General features: G+C 38.0%; 1 protein-coding gene across 1 annotated transcript; it reads right to left on the bottom strand.

Moving 5' to 3' along the window:
• Positions 1-15,690: 15,690 nt before the first annotated feature.
• On the bottom strand, positions 15,691-23,522 carry LOC133527685 (uncharacterized). The gene is made up of 2 exons (XM_061864804.1): positions 22,748-23,522; positions 15,691-20,687 (listed from the first exon to the last, which is right to left on the bottom strand). Exons 1-2 carry the CDS (start codon positions 22,755-22,757, stop codon positions 19,804-19,806), a joined length of 894 nt encoding a protein of 297 aa, XP_061720788.1. The 5' UTR covers positions 22,758-23,522; the 3' UTR covers positions 15,691-19,803.
• Positions 23,523-23,864: the final 342 nt, after the last annotated feature.

Raw genomic sequence — 23,864 nt, 5'->3', positions numbered from 1 at the left:
TGTTAATGTTACGTTTAAGTTTCCGTAATATTGATTACTTTTTACTCATAGTTTAATAAATGTTAATGTATACACAAGACTTAAACTACAATGTTTATGTATAAAACTATAAATCACATTCTTATGTCTAATTGTTATTGATCTCCAGTTCCATCCGTTCTTAAGCCAATGATTAGATTAGGTATTTGATAAGTTCTTTATGTTAAATTATTTATTTGTGAGGTGATTATATTTTTGTTAAAAAAAAGAACTGTATTTGTTTTAAGTGTGTTGATTATTATATTACTGCAATGTTACAATTATCTTAAGTTAATCACATTTGAAATAGAAAAAATATTGAGCTATTATAATTAGACTGATTTATATTATTTAAGTTCACATTTAAAATTAAAATAATGATTAGCGTTACGTCAAGTAAATTCGACGACATCTTACATAAATAGTCAGGTTGAGATATTAAAATTTGTATAACTTTGCACAATTCGTTTTTTTTTTTAATTACAATATTATGATAATTATGATATTGTGAACATGATAATAATGTTTAAAATATTATGGTGTTTGTAAGTATTACTTACTACACATGATTCAATATTCATAACATTACGGTTATGATCAATGACACTGTTAACTGATTAATCAATTAAGACTGATTAAAGTACTATAAAGACTGATTTAAGTGTATTATTCCTAAAACTGTTTTTTATTCTATAAAAAATTCTTAATCATTCCTACGATTCCTTTTCATTAGTATTAAAGTTAGTTGCAAGATTCACAGTTAAATGATGTCAAACAAAATATATAAAAATAATTCAGCTCAGCATAAAGAACCGGGAGAACCGGGAATCCCGGTACCGGCTCCGACCCGGTACCGGGAAATGAAAAACTAGGAACCGGTCCCGGGACTGCACGCCCTAGTCCGGCACAAGAGTGTTCATCAAACAAAACTAGAAGTTTGCCGAGGAAATGGAACGGGCGCGTTGAGCCTCGCGTTACGCTTGCTTTGGCCGAGTTGCACCAAACCGGCTAAATGTCATCGTAGTTTGTTCAAATTTGCTTGTGAAAAGTTTAATAGATTTTTATTTATACAAACGGTACATGCTTACGGCCAAAATGTATGATATCGCCAAACTGTAACCGGATTATTGGTGAATGAAGAGCTCAATTACATAATCGAATCATGCACCTAAACAAAACAATGAACAGCTCAAAACTAATATGCACAAATATAAAAAAAAAATAGCAGTAGGTGGTTAACAATAGGTCTTATTATAATTATAAGTATCACACATTTACGATGACCCAAGATCAAAATGATGAGAGTGTAATAGTAAAAATATTCTTTAATATTGTAAAAAAAAATTATAATAGCCAGTTATGTAAGTACAATGTCCGTTTGAATCTTTTTATGTCAGAAATTTCCTTCATAACTAATGGTAAATGATTGAATCTTTAATTGATATTATGTGACAGTTCTTTTTAAATAATGCACTTACGAGTATACATATTGGTCCTGTCAATTTTGTAGGAGCTCTGGAGCGTAACCTTCGATTTGCAACAATGTAAATAATTTAGGGTTAGACTTAACAAAAATAACGATTTCTAAAACATACATACTAGTCAAAATCGGTAATTTAAGTTATTTAAATAAAGGTCTACAAGATTGTTAACATTTTTAATATCTATGTTTCTAAAAGATATGGTTTTAGTCGTTTCGGGCCGAGGCATTCGACACGTAATTTTCTATGACGGCTGATTGGTGGTCACGTCACTTTCCATAGAGAACGAAGCGCCGGAAGCTCCGGCCTGGCCCCCGCCCGGTCTAGCGTGAGTTATCTTTAGAGCTAAACAAAGCGCCGGAAGCTCCGGCCTGGCCTCCGCTCGGTCTAGCGTGAGTTATCTTTAGAGTTAAACGTAGCGCCGGAAGCTCCAGCCTGGCCCCCGCTCGGTCTAGCGTGAGGTATCTTTAGAGCTTAACGAAGCGCCGGAAGCTCCGGCCTGGTCCCCGCCCGGTCTAGCGTGAGTTATCTTTAGAGCTAAACGAAGCGCCGGAAGCTCCGGCCTGGCCCCTGCCTGGTCTAGCGTGAGTTATCTTTAGAGCTAAACGAGGCGCTGGAAGCTCCGGCCTGGTCCCCGCCCGGTCAAGCGTGAGTTATCTTTAGAGCTAAAATCTACTTAAGAACACTCTTAGAGATGCTACACATATAGTGTACGCGTAATGATTCGGTCAGGTTATGTTCTAATGTATGGGGAAGACAAACTAATTATATCCAGCTTGATACGAATGTAGTATGATACCTTTGGGTATGGTGCTTTATGCACACTAGCTTCCCCTCCCTTCCCCCTGCCAATTTAGCGCGAAATATGCCCCGGTTGATGGTTTAATTTTATTTTTGAGAGAGATCGTTTGCGTCGTTTGTTCCTCTGAGGCTCAATATTCACCACTTTATTAGATTTATGTCGACGACCCTTGCTCTCTTGGGATGAAGTTTTAAATACCCGTATGTAAAAGAGAAGTGTTTTCTAGAATCCAGGTTGTCCCAGATAGCATTTCCCAGCGCAGCATCTGCACGAAATAGCTACGAAGTTATTTACCACGCGCTCCTTCATTTAGGAGAGAAACAAATTAAATATTTACTTTGAGGTGGCGCTTTGTTACTTGATCAAATAACGAACGAGTGAAATGTACGTTAGTGCGATGCGGTATCTCGAAGCTGTTTAATTCGCCATGGTTTCCACCCAGTTTTTATAGAATCGTCTATCTCAATAACTGTCACACAATTGTTACAGGGACGAAAGAGACGAAACGAAACTCCGCAAACGGGCAAAGTCCCTGAATTCCACCGATACGCCGGTCGTACGTCGTACGTCACCCGTTATCGGCCTAACGTATCGAGGCTCGGAACTATCCGACAAATGCAAATACCAGTTATTTATTTGTTTTTATTCGAGGGATTAAACCGATACGTTGCCCGAGCGAATGAATAATGTACCTAGATTGAAGCACAAACAATCATTAAAATCACGCCTGCCTCGCAGAAGAGCGCAGATGTCACGGGGGTTTCTATTGCCCCTGTTTAAGTACAAACGATTTTTATGATTTGGTAAACTTTTGTTTTGTTTGGGAATGCGTTAATTACCATACAGAATGGTCGAGCATTGTGCTATTTCTCTGGCTGTAGAATGAACTGAAGTTTTTTCTGGAGTATAGAGTATGGGGTACTTCAAAAAGAAGAGAACAAGGTTCGTAGACAAGATGCCAATCATTCACGCTTCATAGCGTAGTGCATCAGGATTTCAAAGCATGTCGGCTGCGTGCACCTCTCCACCTTCTAGCGTCTATAGGCTACGGTAACTGTTTACCATCAAAGATTATGTTTGCTTGTTTACGACTGTCGTAGTATAAAAAGTCTATAAACTCTCTCCTCCTACGTATTAAATACTGTATCACTCTCTTTATCGCACACCGCAGTAAAAATAAATAAATAAATAAAAATAAATATTATAGGACATTATTACACAAATTGACTAAGTCCCACGGTAAGCTCAATAAGGCTTGTGTTGAGGGTACTTAGACAACGATATACATAATATATAAATACTTAAATACATAGAAAACTATCCATGACTCAGGAACAAATATCCATGCTCAACTCACGAATAAATGCCCTTACCAGGATTTGAGCCCGGGACCATCAGCTTCGTAGGCAGGGTCACTACCTAAACACGACAATAGATAAGTAGCATTTTTCAGATATTTAAAAGACGTAGACCACAAGCTTAGGCGGTAATGTTAGGTATCCTTCTTTTTCTAATTTCTAGGCTATAAAACTCTTCTCATGAGATTAAAATAACTGTACATAATACGAGACAGCGTGAAGCAGCTCGCAGCCGTTTGAAGAACATGAATTGTATCCGCAGCAGAGTTAATTGCCGTCGCCGCGATGGCCACGCTCTGCCGCTTCGTAGCCAGCTACAGCTTTGTGGAAATACGGCTACAAGCAGTTCATTATCGCGCCAACTTTTGGCTAGTTGAACTGTTGGAGAGAGTATTCGTGTCTTGGGACCTTCAGACATCCTTTGGGGTGCCGTTCAATTTTAATACAAACTTTTAGCATAATTTCATTTAACTACTATTGAAACTCATAATAAACATTATGTATAAAAACAAAACATATAAAGTTGTTAGTCATACTAATTTAATGACAGAATGCTCTATCATCATAAAAATATTCTTCATAACAATCCTTAGGAATAATTTTACTTGTTATAACATACATTTCGTATAATAATTAAAATATAGTACTAAATTTTAACGAATGGTGACATAGTGTTCTATGATAAATATACTTGGTGTCAATCAAACTATTAAATTATACAACAATCTACCTATTCAACTTTAAAGCTGGTCGCCGTTAGGTACGACGACGAGCGAAGCGAGGAGGAGTGTTAGGTAGAACTGCGACCATATGGGGAGAACCATATGTCTTGGAAATTGTATTTTTGCTTGTTCATTTTCACTAGGCGTTTATATGAAGTTTATCTGAATCCTTTAGGAACCACAAAGGTTCCAACTCACACTGGCCGCTGCTTTGCGGTAAAATGATATATGTCGACAGACGTAAAGTACGGATGTAGGTAAGTTTGACGCTTAGAAAAATCGATTATGTTCCATGCAAATATAATGTTTTATGCTTTTTTATTAATTAGTAATTCAGTGTTGTTAAACTTTCTGCAAACTCAATCAAATAAAGTTTATGAACGATTTCCCGTGGTTTGATTGTGAAACCACACCTTCAATATTATGCTGTTGGTTTTCATGAATAAAAAACGTTCTGAGTATAAAATAGTATACAAAGTGAACATTATACTGGTTGCCTGTTATGCAAATACATTACTATGCTACTAAACTATAATTACTTTCGAAATTATGCAATTCGTTTTTATTGTATTTGTTTTTATACCAAATCATAATTTCTGCATTTCAAAATTATGCAATTCAAATTATGCAAAATGAAATTTCGCAAATTGTTATTATTAAAAACATTACACACCCATCCTTTGTACTTAGTGCTAGTGGTACGCCAAAAAACGCTGCAAATTGTGTTAAAAGCATGAAAATCGGTACGATTGATCTTTTTTTATTTTTTATTTTTTTATACCACGACGGTGGCAAACAAGCATATGGCCCACCTGATGGTAAGCAGTCACCGCAGCCTATGGACGCCTGCAACTCCAGAGGTGTTACATGCGCGTTGCCGACCCTTTAAAAACCTGTACACTCCCTTTTTGAAGAACCCCATACTGTAGAGCCTCGGGAAAACCTCGGAAGGGAGCTCATTCCACAGCCGGAGCGTCCGTGGGAGGAAATTCCTCTTGAACCGCACAGTACGCGACCATTTAGGTTCTAAGGTGTGAGGGTGAACTCCCTGCTGACGGCGAGCGGTGCGGTGATAGAAAGTGGCCGTTGGCTTTTGGCCATTTCAATCAATTTGACCTGTAGATCCAAAAAAAATGGAGAGAAATTGTGACGTTATCTTTTTTTGTATGGTGAAAAGAAAATATTCAGAATCCTATCGTGTATACAGTATCGTATCTGGAGAGCCCCAAACTTGGTACCTATGTTTAGAAAATTATTTTTATTATAATTAAAATAAATGACTGAAATGTATTGATATGATATATTTTTAGAATCGCCTTTCATTAAATACCACACACGATAGGTTTCTGAACAGCATTTTTAAGGTTCCGTAGCGAAATGGCAAAAAACGGAACCCTTATAGATTCGTCATGTCTGTCTGTCTGTCCGATTATGTCACAGCCACTTTTTTCCGAACCTATAAAAGCTATACAGTTTAAACTTGGTAAGTAGATGTATTCTATGAACCGCATTAAGATTTTTACACAAAAATAGAAAAAAAAAACAATAAATTTTAGGGGTTCCCCATACTTAGAACTGAAACTCAAAAAATCTACATTACCATGCAAACTTCCACCGAAAATTGGTTTGAACGAGATCCAGCAAGTAGTTTTTTTTAATACGTCATAAATGGTACGGAACCCTTCATGGGCGAGTCCGACTCGCACTTGGCAGCTTTTATATTAAGTAATGTATCTTGTAATTATTATTCTGCTAATTATACAGTAACCAAAACATGACACATAATACCTTCCAGTTTCCAGGAGCAGGAATATATACGTGCTACTTGTGCTTGCATGACAATGGCTATGATAGAAAATATAACGTAAAGGGTACCTAAGTGCCCCGTGCCGCTTACAAAGTGCCGAAAAAACTCACTATATTTGAGCCAACGTCGTGCGCATAATACGGAGATGACAATAGTGTAAAGAAATTCGATGACTTGCGAGAACTTACGCACTTTCGTATCCTACAATAGCGAGGCCCGGCAATGGATGGCTTACAGAAAAATTTCGAGTCTAATGAGTGTTACAAGATGTATCCGTTCCGTTCGACTGGGAAATCTCGGCATATGTTTATTCCGAGTGTGAGCTGACAGACACTATTACGGCCGCTCGACGCCTTCTGGGACCTACATTCTCCTTGAATTTTAAAAGACGCCCGACTCATACCATATGTTCATTGTGAATAAATGATTTCATTTATTCATTCATACGAATTTAGGCCCTAGTTGCGCCCGGTCTAGCTCTGTTTTGCGTGCAGGCACAAAGGGCCTTTGATGTTAAAGACATCATTTCTGGGAGAGATATTTCTGCATTATTGATATCGGAGCATTTCGTGACTGGCGGCGCAGCGGATTCGACATTTATTCACGCGTATGTCCTTCGTTATCATTGTCCGGTCGTCTTCAATTAAACCGCGCATGTCCCCGCGCCCCGCGCACGTTATTTGTCAATGTGAGGCCGTAATCCTCCAAGATGCTGCTATTCAATTAAGATGATGAGGGTAACGTATGGAAGTTTTGTGAAGCGGAATAGAGGCTCGAGGCTCGATCCGCTGCGCTCGCCGTCACGGCTCACACATTGTGTTTGCATTTCATCAATACCTCGCACCCCTTTCATTCATAATGGGGTAGGTAATGTGATTGCGGCGTAGCGTGTAGCGTGTGTGGAGCCGAATTGTCGATAGATTGAGTCGTCGCAGTCACGTCGCAGGGAGCGTGGGAACTGTGCCAACGTTGCTTTTGAGGACGATATATTTACACAGTTTTTGTTCGATAAGCCTCACTAAAACCATACGATTATGAGAGACGTCTGTTCCGGGGAGAGTAACGTGTGTCGTGAGTTTCCGCCTACATAACGAGGTGGCATAAATCATTGTTCGTGTTAACGTAAACAGCAAGTAGCCGCGAACAACATACCCCATTAAAACGTCCGCATTTTTGCATGCCGAGTCGGCTCGCCTAGCGCGCGAAATAACGTGAAATATGGCGAAGTTTGAAACAATATCCCACGCGGCAACAATGGCAGGCGGGGGTGAGACTGAGGTGACGCGGGGAGAGGTAGGGATGGTGTAGAATAGATGTTGTTTTTAATTCTCGCCAACATTGGCCATTATCCCGGAGGCCGGACCCAGGGGACCCGCCGCCCGAGCCCGACCCAGTGAGACTTCGCTGTGAAACATTCATAATTGTACCTATTCCTGTTCAATTTCATTCCAAAACTATTTTCCGGGAACAACGTACCATATGTTGTCATGGCAGGTAGCCGCTTTAACAATTGTCCAACCAAGGACGACGGTCAGTTTCACGCTCATTACGTATTGCGACACTTGTAATAATTACATATCTTAGCCGATAAAATCTTTCACAGTTTGGTACTTCATCTATGGTTCATCCTTTTTAATTGATTAAATAGTATCGTAAGTTTAAAGTTTAAGTGTAAAGTTTAAGTCTAGATCTGAATCTGTGTGCCAAATTCAATTCAACTGCAGATCTAAAAGTTGATACCTAGATTAAGTTCGCTCATTTTCAAATTTGCTGCATGTTTGTGTGGGTCAAATTATGGAAGCTAAATTTGACCCAATTCCCGGTTTACGATTGAGATGAAATTTTGAGATTGAGAAGAAAAACAACGCAACCAAATTGTGTTTGGGATTTTTGGAATTGTCTCGATGAGTATAGTTGCCTGTGGAAAGAAAAGTACAGTCAGCGATAAAAGCTTCTTCCAAAAATTCAATTTTTGACAAAAACTTAGTTTTAAAATCTTCTACTTCTGTTATGTACACTAGATTGTAGGTGACGTGTGGTTCTCAGAAGCGGTAACTCTGGTGTCGCAACCACTGCCATAACTCCACAGTTTCCTTTAACGTGAAAATAAGCGCCTGTTCGCAAATGTGCCTTTGACTAAAATTATATTGAGAAAGAATAGGTTGCCGGCTCTTACTCTACAGTAGAAAGTAGCCTGACACCAACAAACTAATATTTATATTGACTAGTTATCTTACGGCGTTACATGATTATTTTATTTATTCTAACAAATAAATGATTTGATTGATTGATTGAAGTTGAGGATTAGTGGTTTTACGTGAAGCTACACGACCACCGCAACATGCATTTTAGGAGCCGTAAGCGATTCTACGGCGCGGAAATAAAGTTTTTCTTTACCTGTTTTTGCAGAGTTTAGTCTCTAATATGATATTTCTTTAAGTATAGATGTCTGACGAAGATGTATGTATTGGCATTGTATCTCGGTTGGAGAATCGGTCCTTGTGCTGACGCCGGCGACGGATGCACCGCGTGATTTACTCGCTCGATCTGCCCTAGATCTAGCTAAACGACACCGCAACATGCATCTTAGGAGCCGTAAGCGATTTAACAGCGTGGAGAGCGGTTCATCTTTAGTCGCGCTGGTTTATTCAGAGTATACTTTGTCAGAAATCTAAACATAATTTCTAGCAAAGTACAATGACATCAGCTACTAAAAAGCGTTATTATCACCTACTTGTAACTAATGTTTTAGAAGCCCTCGCTACGGTCAGGATTCATAAATATTCTAGAACCTTTTACCTGCGCGAAGCCCAATACATTCTCGCAAAGAAAACCAACTTTACAACTTTCGTTTTGGCTAACTTAAGATACTTGCCTAAGAAAAAATCATTTAATGATAAATTAAACGAAGATCTGGGGCCCGATTTAGATTGAATAACTTGGTACGGTTTTATTTTATTTTGATACGGTTAGCTTACCTGCGTGCTGTCTGGCTGTCTGTCTGTTAACTCTTCACGCTTAAACCGCTGAGCCGACTTAGATAAAATTTGGTATACGATAATTTAAGGCCCGAGAAAGAACAGAGGATAGTTTTATTTGTAATTATTTTCTACATCCCACGCAGACGAACTCACGGGCAGAAGCTAGTGATAACTATAACAAAGTATAATCTGAAACCCACTCTCTCCCGACGCGGTGATATCGTGAGATCTTTAGCGCGACCAGTGAGCCACGCAAACCTCGTTATTATGATCAGTATGCCATTGCCTTACTTACTACACAACCTATAAAACATTTGGTTTGCGTAAATCGACGTGTGTGTTATGTGTTTTCACTGTATGTGGATGAGGTTTTAGAACAATCGCTTCTTGGAGACAATCGCTTCATTGCAGGTAGAGGCAGAAGATGTTAATTTTACACAAGTATTTCATATTTCCTATTTCATCTAGAATCAGCCTCTAGTGTGCCTTGAATAGCAATGTGCCAAAGAGAATTTTCAAAAATTGCAAATTTCCCATAAAATGTTCTTTGTTTTCTGCACGTTTATTGTCAAGCCTTTTTAAAATTTCCATATCTATGACACTTGAAATAGATGCCAATGAGTGACTTGAATGTTTAATGAAACAGTCGTCAACAGTTAAGAACATTTAGTTATAATACCTAATCTGAACGGGAAAAAGTTCCAAGTGGAAACTTGCAAGATAATTTCCTCATGGAAGTTTCTGAAGTTTCGGAAATTTAGGTTCTGCAACTTACACATTGCTAACCTTGAGTCTGGTTGCTTGAGCTGAATACTTAATCCTAATAAATATACTTTCACTGTTGGGTATGCCCTAGGACGTATATTTATTGGAAGCCCGATGATTAACGGCACTTCCTTCCCTCCCTCCAACCCTCCGCCCTCCATACATCATCGCCGACATGCGAGATATACTCGCCAAAACTCACGTCTCAATTCCAACTGAATTATTTTTAGAAAGAATAGGCCTCGATATAATAATCTTGGTGTATGAAAGAAAACTTTAGGTTTCTGTTTTATTTTGTTCTGTGATTTATTTTCGTCTGCGTGTAGCGTGCTCCATTGGTACATTACGGGGCCTAGCCAAGTGTAAAAGCAAATTGAATCTTAATAATGTATGAAAATGATCACATGACCTTTTGTTCGCCTGCCATCTCGATACATTTTTACTTTGCCATCTTGGCTACGATCCTGGGTAACAACATGACACTGATCGTTTGTATTTTTCGCCAGAAACATGTCGTAGTGACCTGAAAAGGAAATAATATGCAATTTTCCAGATAAAAATAAATAAAACTGCTGTCTATAATTTTACATAAATTGGCATTTTTGATGAAAATGTTATTGTAAAAGACTGCTGCGGTCGTTTTATGAGCCGTACTACAAACTCAAACGTGTTATTTGTGCCTTCTAGACATGGATGCAGTATTATTACTAACTACTGTATATAGTGTGTCCCTAGCCACATATAGAACCAATATACCAAGTTTCATAACAACCGGTGTAGCGTTTACGAAGAAATTAACAAATTACATTTTTAGGGTTCCGTAGCCAAATGGCCTGACATCTTTGTGGCCCGTCAGGGCCTGAGAGCCCGTGAAGCCACGTGGTGCCGTGGCGGATCAGAATGGAGAGCTGTTCAGTCAACCAGAGTGAGTAGAAGTAGAAAAATGAGTTTTGATAATACCACGGCACGAAACGTAGATCCCCACTTAACCCATGAATTTGGTTTTATTTCCAGCTGACTGAATCATGCCTAATAGTTAGGGAGGCGAGGTAGGGTAACGGCGGCTATTAACGCGGGTATCAAAATCGACGTCTAACACCGCGGTGTTTACAAATACGCATTTTGCAAGCAAACTGATCTATTCCCTAAGAAATAAAGCATACACAAAACAAGCTCATTCATTGGTCTATCGTGCCCATTAGTATGCATTTGTGTGAGTATAACAAAAAACTCGCGATTCGTCAGTTTGTGCGACGGCGGTGCAAGAACCGGTTGTTCCATACAGACGCGTGACACCACAGGTAAGTGCACTCCAATCTTACTTAGTGTTTTACGTAATAGTTATGGCAAATAAACTAGTGCAATGCCTTTTAAGAGGTTGTGTATTGTTTTCTACACGATTTTGAATTACTTTTAACTTAGTTTTTGACCGGGAAATACGTTTAAAATTGAAAATAAAATACAGCGGTGATAGGAGCCAATTACTTCTGTGTTAAGTAATTCCGTGGTATGCCACGGTAATAGAAAAAGTGGTAGTTTTGTTATTTACTCTTTAGTTTTGCTACAAATTATCAATTTTATAATTTCTTTTATTTATTCCAATCTTGATCTATTCACGCTATTAAAGAGGTATTTCCGTGGTATGGAAAGTATTCAACTAACCCTTAATTTTTAACAAAAACTTCAGCACCGATTTCCTTGTTTCTATGGGAACCCTTAATCTGTCAACTTTTTTTTATTTTGAGTTAAAACTTAAAATTTACTTGCCAGTTATGTGATTTTGTCCTTACAAGAAGCTTGTAATATACGTGTTTGATTTGATTTGAAAAACCATCTGTATTTTATTCTTTTTATGGGTCGGAATTAGGTTGAATTAAACTCCAAATTAAGCCTATTACCGATGGTATGATCAGATTACCCTCGGTAATAGAATGTATAGAAATCTATTACCGACCCAGAGAAATATCGAATGGGTCGGTAATAGGCTCTTAAAGAGTTATCTATTACCGAGTGACTATTTGGTATTGTATTGAAATATCGCATTTAGGGTACCGCAAGTACAGATTTCGTTGATAAAATGTAGACTTCAGTTATCATTATCAGATTTAAATTCTTCTGTTTTCTGATTCAGTTATTACTCTGACAAGGAAGGGTACCCAACTGCCGGACAATTCCGATTAGATTTTTTTTTATATAATTTTATTTACACAGTAGTCCAAAATCTCAATATGATCTTTTTTTAGCTATAAGAATCAGCAATAAGAAAAGTACTGTGATTTGTTAATTATAAACGGGTAAAGTATAACACATAATATGTGAGAGACTTTATTTAACTTAATTACCTTATCAAAAATATTAGAATTAAAAAAAAATCATATTTTTATATATAGTCGAACTGTTGTAAACTTTCACTCAGGTGGTAAACGTCCAGCTTATAAAATTTCGACTATAATTTACGCTGTGCCTTATGAGAAAATGTTACTTACTTGTTTTTTTGTGCAGCTAATTATGTCAGTAAGACAAATTCTTATCAATCTTTATAGCATTTAAAAATTACTTTATTTAATAACAGGCAGGCCTATTTGTCATATACGTCCTTAGTAAAACTTTACTAACAATAATTTTTGTTGTTTTACATGTAAAACATTCAACTTATAACTTGTTAAACTCTAAGGCATCCATAGGATTTTTGTATTTTTTATAGCGAACTCTTATCTTATTTTTCTCGTTTAACGCTCGTTTTAAGTTCTTATCAAACCATGGGGGAAAACGGCTGTTTTTCGGTTTAGCAAGTGGTATATGTCTTCGAATCAGCTGTTTGACTACCTCCGAGAACGCGCTTAGCATATCGTTTACGTCGGTGAGGCCGGAAAATAAGTCATCCCACAGACAATTACTAAGATCTGCACGTATAAGGTCATATTTGGCTTTGTAAAAGTTTGGCATGGTGTTAACATTATTGTACGACAATCGAGGTGCGCTTGCAAACGTTATAACAACTTCAAGTGAAGGGTGGAAAGGGTCTATATTGCTTAGAGGACTCACATTTTGAGAAACATTACATGACGCTACTGTAGACATGACTAAATCTAAAATACGACCCATATTATTAGAGATAAAATTGAATTGTTTTAACTTGTTTAGGTGCATAAAATCGATTAAGATATTGCTAAATCCTGGCACTATGTAATTACTGTCATCTTTTTGTATAAGATCCCAGCTAATGTTTCCCAAATTAAAGTCCCCAATAATACATAAATGATGTTCTTTTTCTTCTATGATCGAATTACAGTGATCTACAAAGTATTTTAGTGAACTTCTTTGCAAGGGAGGTGGAAGATAAACTGCACAGAGAGCCATTTGACGTGTACAGTTACTTGAAATATCGATGGTAATCCATAGGTCCTCAAACTTACTTTCCCAATGAGTCATTCGTTTAGAATGTAGTGTTTTCAGAACAGCAACCAACACGCCCCCTCCCTCCTTACCCTTGCAAACGCTGGATTCCTCTCTATCCCTTCTGTAGACAACATACCTATCGTCAAATAGCTCACTGCTCAGTACAGAGTTGTTAAGCCATGTCTCCGTTAACACTATAACATCATAATTACAACATCTTAAATTTAGAGAGAATAATTCAGTTTTTGTGCGTAAACCGCGTACATTTTGATAATACATATTTAAATGAAGCTCTTTTAAAATTATACATATAAATACGTGTTTATAAAAGTTAAGGTAACTTAAATTAAATAATTACTAGTTAAGTTTATTTAAAATGTCTATGTTTTTAATGTATATGACTTCACTTTCGTCTGTTTTCCTTATAAAGATCCTCCCATTTCGAACCCAAACATATTTGAAGCCCTTATCTTTAGCAGCGTGTCTGGCCGCGGCGTGTAACTTCTTATTAGGGGATGCAAGCTGTACTACTATGGAGCGGGGTCTAGCCGATTCGGTATTTTGTTTTGCAATGCGGGTGCAGTTCGTGATGCTGCTGTTTATGTCACATCCTACTGCCTGTGCCAGGTTTTTGATAATAGTGTATAGATTTTCTTTCCTATTTTCTGGAACGCACTGTATTTCCAAATTGTTAGTACGGGATTGCTGTTCTAGATTATTAATATGCTGAGTCAAGTCTGAGACAGTATTCTTTAGGTTCCTATTTTCTGCTTCTATTTCAGCCATCTTTTTCTTCGTGTTACTGACTTCAACTTCCATGTCATCAAACTGTTTACTCATAAAATCCATCGACTCTTTCATCCCCTTCATTTCTGCTTTTATAGGTTCTAGCTGATCTGCAATAGTTTTGCGCAACGTGGTAGTGATTTCCTTTACAGTGTTGCTTAGTTCTTGCTTCAGTAGGTTCTGGACTATGGTACGGACGTGTTCAGCTGTAACGGCCGCAGCGGGTGCCGGTGGCGAGTTCAGGGCAGGCCTCTTGTTTCCTCTGACAGTGGTTACGTTACGCACAGGAGTCGAGTCATGTCTGGTGCCTTTTGGAATGACAGATATGCATGCCGGACACGTCCAGTCAGCTAAACTTGCATATTCCGGCTCAAAGCCCGGGGCCCACACGCAACTTAAGTGAAAAGACATTTTACACTTGACACAGTCAACGGACTTGCTGTCTTGCACGTCAATATTATCACAACATCCCCACGTTTTCATTTTGTAAGAATAAATGTATTTAACAGATTATATTTAAGATTGATCTCTCAGCGAGCGGAACACACAGTGTGACAGTCACAAGTCAGGCCAATATACAACTAGAGATAACAGCATAAAGCCTATAGCGCACGAATTGATAAGTAAGTCGAGTTAACGAGCGTTTTATAAGCATTTAATAAGAACGTCGTAAGCGCCGCGCCACTTCTTGCGCGTTTTGCGTTTTTGAACTGAACACTTCTAACTTGAAGAAATGACGGTGGTTTTCACTTGTTGTTCACAGTATTTTGGCAATTTTTAGTTAGTAATTATCACCAAACTTCTACACTAAGTCTTTTATTCACTGACTACACTTAATTACTGTCATTTTTGCGTATTGACAACTTCAAATAGCGATTTTAACACGATAATTTGATTTAATTTTGACGAGCATAATTTTTAGCTGTTTACTACGCGAGGCGCAGGGTGTATTGTCTATTATTAGTATTACGTTCAGCAAAAATCGATCTGCTTCAAATTACAAATATATTTAATAAATGCACGCTCATTCAATATTGAATATTTACACCTGTGTATAATAAACACACGTTCGCATTCAGAATATCGTCTCATTCATACGCCGATGAAAAGGAATTCCATTTCCACGCTAACGGCAGTTTATTTACTCTGGCGTTAATAATTTGGCACGCGCCGCCCTGAATCAAGAACGGAAAGAAATTATGAAAAATGTAACAAGGAGGAAACAGGTGGGGGAGGGGGGAGCAATTAGAGGCCGCTACACGGGAGGAAAACGGGAACGGCCGGGCTTGAGAAAACTTAGCAATTAAGAGTACAATATGGTCCGCGACTTCGAGCTGCATTCGAAATTGTAATATCGTCTTGATTTAATATTGTTTTGATATTACTGGCCGGAGTGGCCGGGCTTCTGTCTTGCATCAATGTACAGAGCAATTTTGTTATGGCCGACCATACTCTAAAGAGATGAATGCAGATCCTAAGTACAAAACATGTTTTGCTATAACCCCGAAATCACAAAAGAAAATCAGCTCTTCCATAAGGCCGTGGACTTCACGCCAGCGGGCAGTGCGCTGTTAGTAGTTATGTTTAGTTATTTTGATTATGACATTGACTTATAAGATACATAGTAGTTATGTATTCAGTATAACTAGTTTTAAGATTGTTAGCTTAACAGTCTCTTGACGTGAAACATGTATTTCTCTTTCAATTCTTCAATTTTGATTTTTTTACAGTATTAGATTTTCTACTTATAGGTATAGAACCATCACATATTGTTAAGCTATTACAGAATGGTAGGTAAATAAATATTATTAAATATTACAGGACAATATTACACAAATTTCCTAAGTCCCACAGTAAGCTCAATAAGGCTTGTGTTGTGGGTACTCAGACAACGATATAGCTATATAATATATAAATACTTAAATATATAGAAAATATCCATGACTCGAGAACAAATATCTGTGCTCATCACACAAATCAATGCCCTTACCGGGATTCGAACCCAGGACCATCGGCTTCATAGGCCGAGCCATTACCCACTAGGCCAGATCGGTCGTCATAGATACTAATGTCGCGTTGTTTGATCTGCTACTTTTGATGCTGACTATACATTCAGCAGCAGTACACCTGAGCAGATGATATGTTTAAAATTATTTGACCACTGCTGTTAAGTGAAAAAAAATATTGTTCTGTTCATTATGGTCTCCAGGGCCAGGGGCCTAGCCAAGCTTACAATCGTACATATGTAGACAACGCCAAAGGAAAAGTAACAAATGGAAAAGGATGACAGTTGCTACTACAAATGACCATGTGCTTGATAACTAAACGATATCATTAAACATCATATTGATCTCAGTGTACGTTCGAATTGGCCTCCTGATGCGCCCACTTACCTACCTTATGTCCCTATATTTATTTATAGATATACTTTAATAAGTGTGCGTAAATACGATTCTTCAAAACAGGAGTGAATAAATTTTTGAACGGACGGCAACGCGCATGTAACACCCCTGGAGTTGAAGACGCCCTTAGGCTACAGTGATGAAGCATGGTGGACCGTATATTTGCTTGACACCGACGTGGTATTAAAAAAATCCCGTATCATAAAATAGAACAATGCGTAACATGTTTCTTAATCCGAAAGGGCTTCCTCTAAATTAATCTAGCATCTAAGAGGCGAGGAATCCAGCGGAGCGGCAGCGGGCGAATGACGGACGTTTTTAATTACTGCCCAGCCCTTTGATGCTCTCCCGCCTACGCCTTCGGTGTAGATTAGCACGGGTTACTTAAAGGCACATTCTAGTTGTGACAACATTGCTGTCGACTATAAATATTGATGGAGGTAATGTGGATTTTGTGCTTTCTTGCATGTCGAAATCTGTGTTGATACTCTGCAATGTTGCACAGTATTGCTGCTGATTGCATTACTGCAAGGAATGGTTTACAGAACTGATATATCAGTAGCAAAGCACGATAATCAGTTCGGATTTCGGCCTCGACTTTCCACAGATAGTGCCATACTGTGTCTTAAGCATACGATCAGATATTATACAGATCGTCAGATGCCGGTTTATGCCTGCTTTCTGGACCTCTCCAAGGCCTTTGACCTCGTGTCCTACAAAGTACTATGGGAGAAGATGGAGAACATAAAGATGCCCAATGAATTAATTAATATCTTTAAGTATTGGTATAGATACCAGGTCAATAGGGTCAGGTGGGCAGGAGCAACATCTGAGGAGTAAGGGTTGGGGTGCGGGATAAGTCAGGGGGAGTTGACTTACCCCGCACTGTTCAATCTGTACATGAACGCGCTAATCGGCGAGCTCAGCAGTCAGCATGTTGGTTGTCATGTGGATGGCGTGTGTGTGAATAACCTTAGCTACGCGAACGATATGGTGCTGTTGAGCGCGTCGATGTGTGGTCTCAGAACGTTGTTAAAAATTTGACAGGAGTACGCCATGAGCCACGGTTTGAAATATAACGTGATTAAAAGCCAATATATGGTCTTTGAGGCCGGCAGTAATCGACCATTGCATGTATCGGAGGTAACTCTATATGGAACACCACTAGAAAGAGTAAAGAATTTTAAGTATTTAGGGCATATCATTACTGCCGACCTGAAGGATAATGTTGATATTGAACGGGAACGAAGGGCATTGTGTGTAAGGGCGAACATGTTGGCTCGCAGGTTTGCTCGGTGTTCCAGCGACGTGAAGTTGACGTTGTTCAAAGCCTACTGCACGGCACTGTACACATGCAGCCTATGGGCCAACTATACAGTGCACTTCACGTCCAATACAACAACGCATTCCGAGCAGGTTGCCTCGCGACTGCAGCGCCTCGGGTATGTTTGCGGCGGCACACACAGCGTGTTTCCATACCTAGATGTGACTGCGCGCTGCGTCCATGGTCCAGCGGGTGCGAGCCAGCCCCAACACAGTCCTAGCGATGATCGCGGACAGACTGGACTGTCCTTACATCATGCACTGTTGTGACAGGCATGAAATTAAGACTGGAATAGGATAGGGAGGGAAGTAGAAATTTATTGCATTTGTATTATTATTATTATTTTGTATTGTTTTATTTATACCCATGTTAGTTTCAATTTTAATTTTTATATATTGTATTTTGAATAATAATAATTTTAATAAAGAGCAATTTTAAATGATTGTTTATATATTTTTGTACAATATTTTTTGACATAAATTTATATGATTTAGAATTAAGACATGTTAAAACTGATTATGAACACTATGAACCTTGTAGCTTGAAATAAAGAATATTTTTATTATATTTTTTTATTATTTTTATTATTATTTTAATGCAGTATATAGCATTGCAGTGCACATTGGCTGCATAGCTGCAGGAAATGTCAACTGCTGTGGCAACTGCATCGTAACCTTTAGACTGTCAGTTTCTGATGTAAAATGAGTACGGGCCGTGTGCGGTGATTTATTACTGGTGGCTTCATAAGGAGCCGTGATTATAATTGCCTGCCGAACATTTCGCCGCCGGTTTACACTCCTCCAGTATAATAATAATACATGTCAGGGGTCTTTGTGATCAGAAGGGCCAGAAGACCAGGCCAGACCATGACCAGGACCCCGATTCAAATTTATCATCTCGTTCTGGATTTGGAGTGATTTTGATTGGCGCGCATCTTACGCACAGCTTACAACAAGTTGTTAAATCTGCGTCATTTTCGAGACGTATTTTGGAAACCCCTTGAGACATTTAGGGTTTACTATACATCGGAGTCGTCGTAGTTTTAGTATTGCCAACCAAATTAGATGGGTCAACAATTAAAGTCTGTGACCGTACTTATAAGTATACCTTTTTTGTAAGATATCATTTGGTTATCTAACCAATATGATGGTGATTCAATCTTGAAGAACTCCTCATTCTGAGCGGCATAAATATAAAATTTCAGTGTCTAAATAAAGTGTTCCTAAGTTGTCACGAAAATACCATACGTTGTTAGCAACATTACAAAAACAAACCATTTGCTGCGTTAACATATATAAAACCCATTCAACAAATCTGTTGTGTTCTTTTTATAAAACTGTTTTATTTTATTTATATTATATCGCTACTCGAAATATAAAGGCGAGATTCCACTAGTGTGCGGCACTGTGCGGCACAAGCATTTTTGTACTGTATATGCTTGTGCCGCCTTTCAAATCACTTCACTTTACCGCTACATTTTAAAAGTTGTGGAAGGTTTGATGGTTTTAATTTTTCCGCTTAGGTATATTATGGCCGAAAACCGCCTGGACGTCCTAGGTATCGCTGGAGAAACGAACTGCAAAAAGACCTTAGCGAGCACCGCGCCGTCGACTAGATTGAAACGGGTTGCGATAGAGAAGCATGGCGGTCTTTGGTGTCGGAGGCCAGGATCCACTTCGGGTTGTCGTGCCACAGCAGTAAGTATTCAAAGTACTTATTGGACCTCTACCAAATAAATGGAATTGTAATTCTACGGTGTATTTACCCATATTAATGAAGTGGATAAAACACTTGTATTAACATAAATAACATGAGAATTAAAAATTAAATCATGCTGTTTGATGGAGTGGTGGAGGATTCGAAAGTTACGAAATTGATTTGACATTTTACTCTTTGTAGTACAAAGTTCGAATGTTAGCAATAAGCGCGAAGTAGAAGGTTTGATGCCGCGGTGGGTTTTACAGTTCCTTCACAAGGAAGCCGCCCTGATGATCGAAGGCGCAGCGGCGGTGCGCGGGCGCCGGCAGCCACTGCGCCACGTCGCGCGCGTCGCGCAGCACCACGCGGTCGCGCCCGTCGAACACAAAGTCCGCGATCAACCCAGACTTATAACGCGCATAGGTTTCCAGCTTGTCCGTTGTTTTGTTGACTTTATAAATTACTTTCTCTGTTGAGTCTGCTAAAAATACATCATTATTTTTATCAACCGACAACACATAGTTTTTTCTAGCTATTAGAGTTATGTGGAAGTAAGGATGTACGTCGTTCCATACGTATTTGTACACAGTATTATTGGATACAAATAATAAATGGTAATTGTCAATGACAACAAAATCGTTAATTGAGTAATCTTCAAGATTTGTTTTGTGCCAAACTCCATTAGCTGTCGTATTATAAAGATTCACACCATTATGGTTCTTGTGTATAAAATATAGCGTATCGTCAGCATAACACATTATGTCTGACTTTCTATTATCATCACTCGTATTAATAGCTTTCGTTGTGTTACTGACTAGATCATACTCGTAATATGTATCTTTAACTTCTTTTGTACCCAAATACAAAACGGAGGTTTTCTGATCGACAGCCATGCCACTGGTTCGCATCATGTTGACCAGCCGGTGCTGCAGATCGTCAAGAAAAATGGCGGTGTTCTGGTTGCTGTTGAGCTGCAGGTACAGAACGTTGTTGGCGCGGTCGATGGCCAGCTGGTCGGTGACGGGAAACCCCGTGAGGATGGGTCGGCGCGAGTGGCAGAGGCCCGCCACGCAGGCGTCGCAGTCGGCGCGCGCGGCGCCCACGAGCGCACCAAGCGCCAGCACCAACGTGAACGTGTCTCCGGCTAGAAATACAATGAAACGGTTTCATTTGCTCTGTGATGAATCGACAGCGATGACGCACATGTAGCCTTTCGACCCACCACGAATAATCACCGTAAATTACATTGTCTTCGGTTACCGCGATAGTTCCGATAAACTGTTTAAATTGTTTCACATAAAAAGTGAAATTTTGAAAATATATTTAATCCCACCAAAAACATTTTCATGTCAAATATTGCCAAGACAAACCATAAGGCTCGCACTGTCAAAAATTTATCAGATATCTGAAACGGCCAAGCCACATATTTCGATTAAGGTGTAGAGTTTGTAAAGTTAGGGCTTGCAGAGTTAGAAGCTTGGCTCTACTAGAGATCTGATAACTTTTTGACAATACGGTCCTTACGGTTTCGTCTTGGCAACATTTTATATGAAAATGTTTTTGATGGGATTTCACTTCTTTTTGTAAGTTGCTTATGACAATCTTCCATGCCCTAATTTACAGGGTTGGGGGTGATTTACTATTAAAAATCCTGAAATACATATCTGGAGGTATATTTTATACAATCTGCTTTTTTTACTCATTCCCCATACAAACTTCAAACTCTTTTCCCCCCTTAACACCATTTTGCTCCCCCTTTTTACCCTTACGGGGTGATTTTGGGGTTGAAAATAATTCTACATCCTTTCTCATAACAAAAACTATCTACATACCAAATTTCAACTAAATCGGTTCAGCGGTTATTGATTCTGTTGTGATTTGAATAACTAACACTGAGTTTAAGATGTATATCATTTAATAAGGAACACCACACGACATTCTCATAACGTAGATGATGTGACAAGAAGAACAAAAGAACAGTACTGTCAACTCTTCAAACAGCTAAAAACTTAAATGAGGTTCATATACTATGAACACATACAAACTCCATTTATTGCATTGCTGTATTATTCTAACAGATTCCCCATACAAAATTCCACCCCCCTTTTCACTCCTTTAGGGGCATAAAATTTCAAGTTTTTGATTTTTTTGTTGTTAATGTACTAATACTATCCTACATGGGTGTGCAATGCTTAGTATAATTATAAAAATAAACTATCATACATTTGTTATAATGCCATTTCATATATTATTATATGTTATAATGTAATTTTTATTATACGATTATTTTGTTATATTGTGATTTCATCTAAACTGTCATTGATATAATGCCTATTGTAATATAATTTTTAAATAGTATATAGACATGTTTAATAATGACTTTTGTTATATTATATTTTTGTAAAACGTCATACTTTATATAGTAACTCAAGTACATATATTGAATAACATATTTTCATATATTTCATTTAATAGTAACGTAAAGTTTTACTTAATTTATATAATCAGTACGCTGGCTGTATAATTAAGTACAGATTTCATCCCACCTCCGCAAGTATGGTTGTAAAAAACATGTTTGTTAAGGTTCAATTCTCATGATGAGTTCCATAAGGAATTGAGTTGTAGAACTCCTCAATTATTTATTTATTCATTTAACATACCGAGGGAAAATTATAATAAATAACATTCCCCACACTCTCTTTTAACATAACAGTATCATTAATATAACACGAAAATTATAGGCAACTATATCTCTAATATTATGTTTATAAGTATTTATTAAATCAATTATAACGAACTTTTAATAATATTTTTGAATAAATTGATGTTGTTTGTTTTGTTAACCAGTAAACAATTATAAGTATCGTATAAGTATATTTATTATTGATGGATAAAATTGCGTGGCGCGCCGCATCCGAGGCGCGCCGGGTGTGGGACAGTCCCAGCGCCATCTTGAGAACGATCACGGACAAACCAGACTGTCCCATAATGCTCCACTGTGCGGGCCTACATTCCCCCACAAGTGTGACACAGTGGTAGCTAAAATTGAATATTTGGCTATATATTGTGTTCAACTTTAATGTGTTTACGTGTTGTATGTTTAATGCTTTGTATTTCTATGCGTACACATACATTACATAAAATAAATGAATTTTAAATATTAAATCTGATAAAAACATGAAGTAGGAATTTGTCAGAACTTACCAAAAAACATCTGGAAACAAATATTTGCAACGATGGTGACTATGATCCGTGAAGACACAACAACACTGATACTGTAGTGGTGAAGCTGGACTATTTATCCACATGATACACGTATTTGGTGACGCGATCTACTTCAACATACCTACCAGTTAAAACTGATAACCATGGATTACGCAGAAACTATATTTGGACCACAATGATACCTATTAAAAATTATTGACAGTAGATGAGTTGTAAATTACCGCATATACTATTGTTACAATATTACCATTTATAATATTGTTACCAGTACCGCAGATTGCACAGTCGCCATCAGGTAAAAATATCGAAGTGGCCTAGGCGTTCACCGGAAATTAATAAACTAGTGGATATGAAATGACGGTTTGTAGTATGAAAACCGGTGTCACCAAACTTAAACATTCATATTAAATTTACAACAACACCACACAATAATTAAATAGATTTTTATTGGTAGCAACTTTCCATTGCAATAGGGGAATTCCGGTTGACATTTCTAGAATGAATATCAACTCAACGTGGCATAGATAACGTAATATATGCCACGCTCAACCAAAAATATAATGCTTAATTTATACAATTTCTACTACAAAAACTCGCCTAGCACCAATCAAAAACTCATGGATATGAGCCGGGGGTTGAACCCGCGATCTCCTGATTCAAAGTCACACGTATGGGTTTGATGAAAAAAAAAAAATTTTTTTAAATTTTATTACGTATTAAAAAAAACCCACTTACTAGATCTCGTTCAAACCAATTTTCTGTGTAAGTTTGCATGGTAATGTATATCATATATTTTTTTTTGATTTTTCATTCTGTTATTTTAGAAGTTACAGGGGGGGGGGGGGGGGACGCACATTTTACCACTTTGGAAGTGTCTCTCGCGCAAACTATTCAGTTTAGAAAAAAATGATATTAGGAACCTCAATATCATTTTTAAAGACCTATCCATAGATATCCCACACGTATGGGTTTGATGAAAAAAGATTTTTTGAGTTTCAGTTCTAAGTATTGGGAACCCTCAAAATTTATTGTTTTTTTTTTCTATTTTTGTGTAAAAATATTAATGTGATTCATGGAATACACCTACTTACCAAGT

This window comes from Cydia pomonella, chromosome 18 (assembly GCF_033807575.1).
Source record: "Cydia pomonella isolate Wapato2018A chromosome 18, ilCydPomo1, whole genome shotgun sequence".
Lineage (NCBI taxonomy): Eukaryota > Metazoa > Arthropoda > Insecta > Lepidoptera > Tortricidae > Cydia > Cydia pomonella.
The sequence above is the reverse complement of the archived record's forward strand: the minus strand, read 5'-3'. Positions and strand labels throughout refer to the sequence as shown.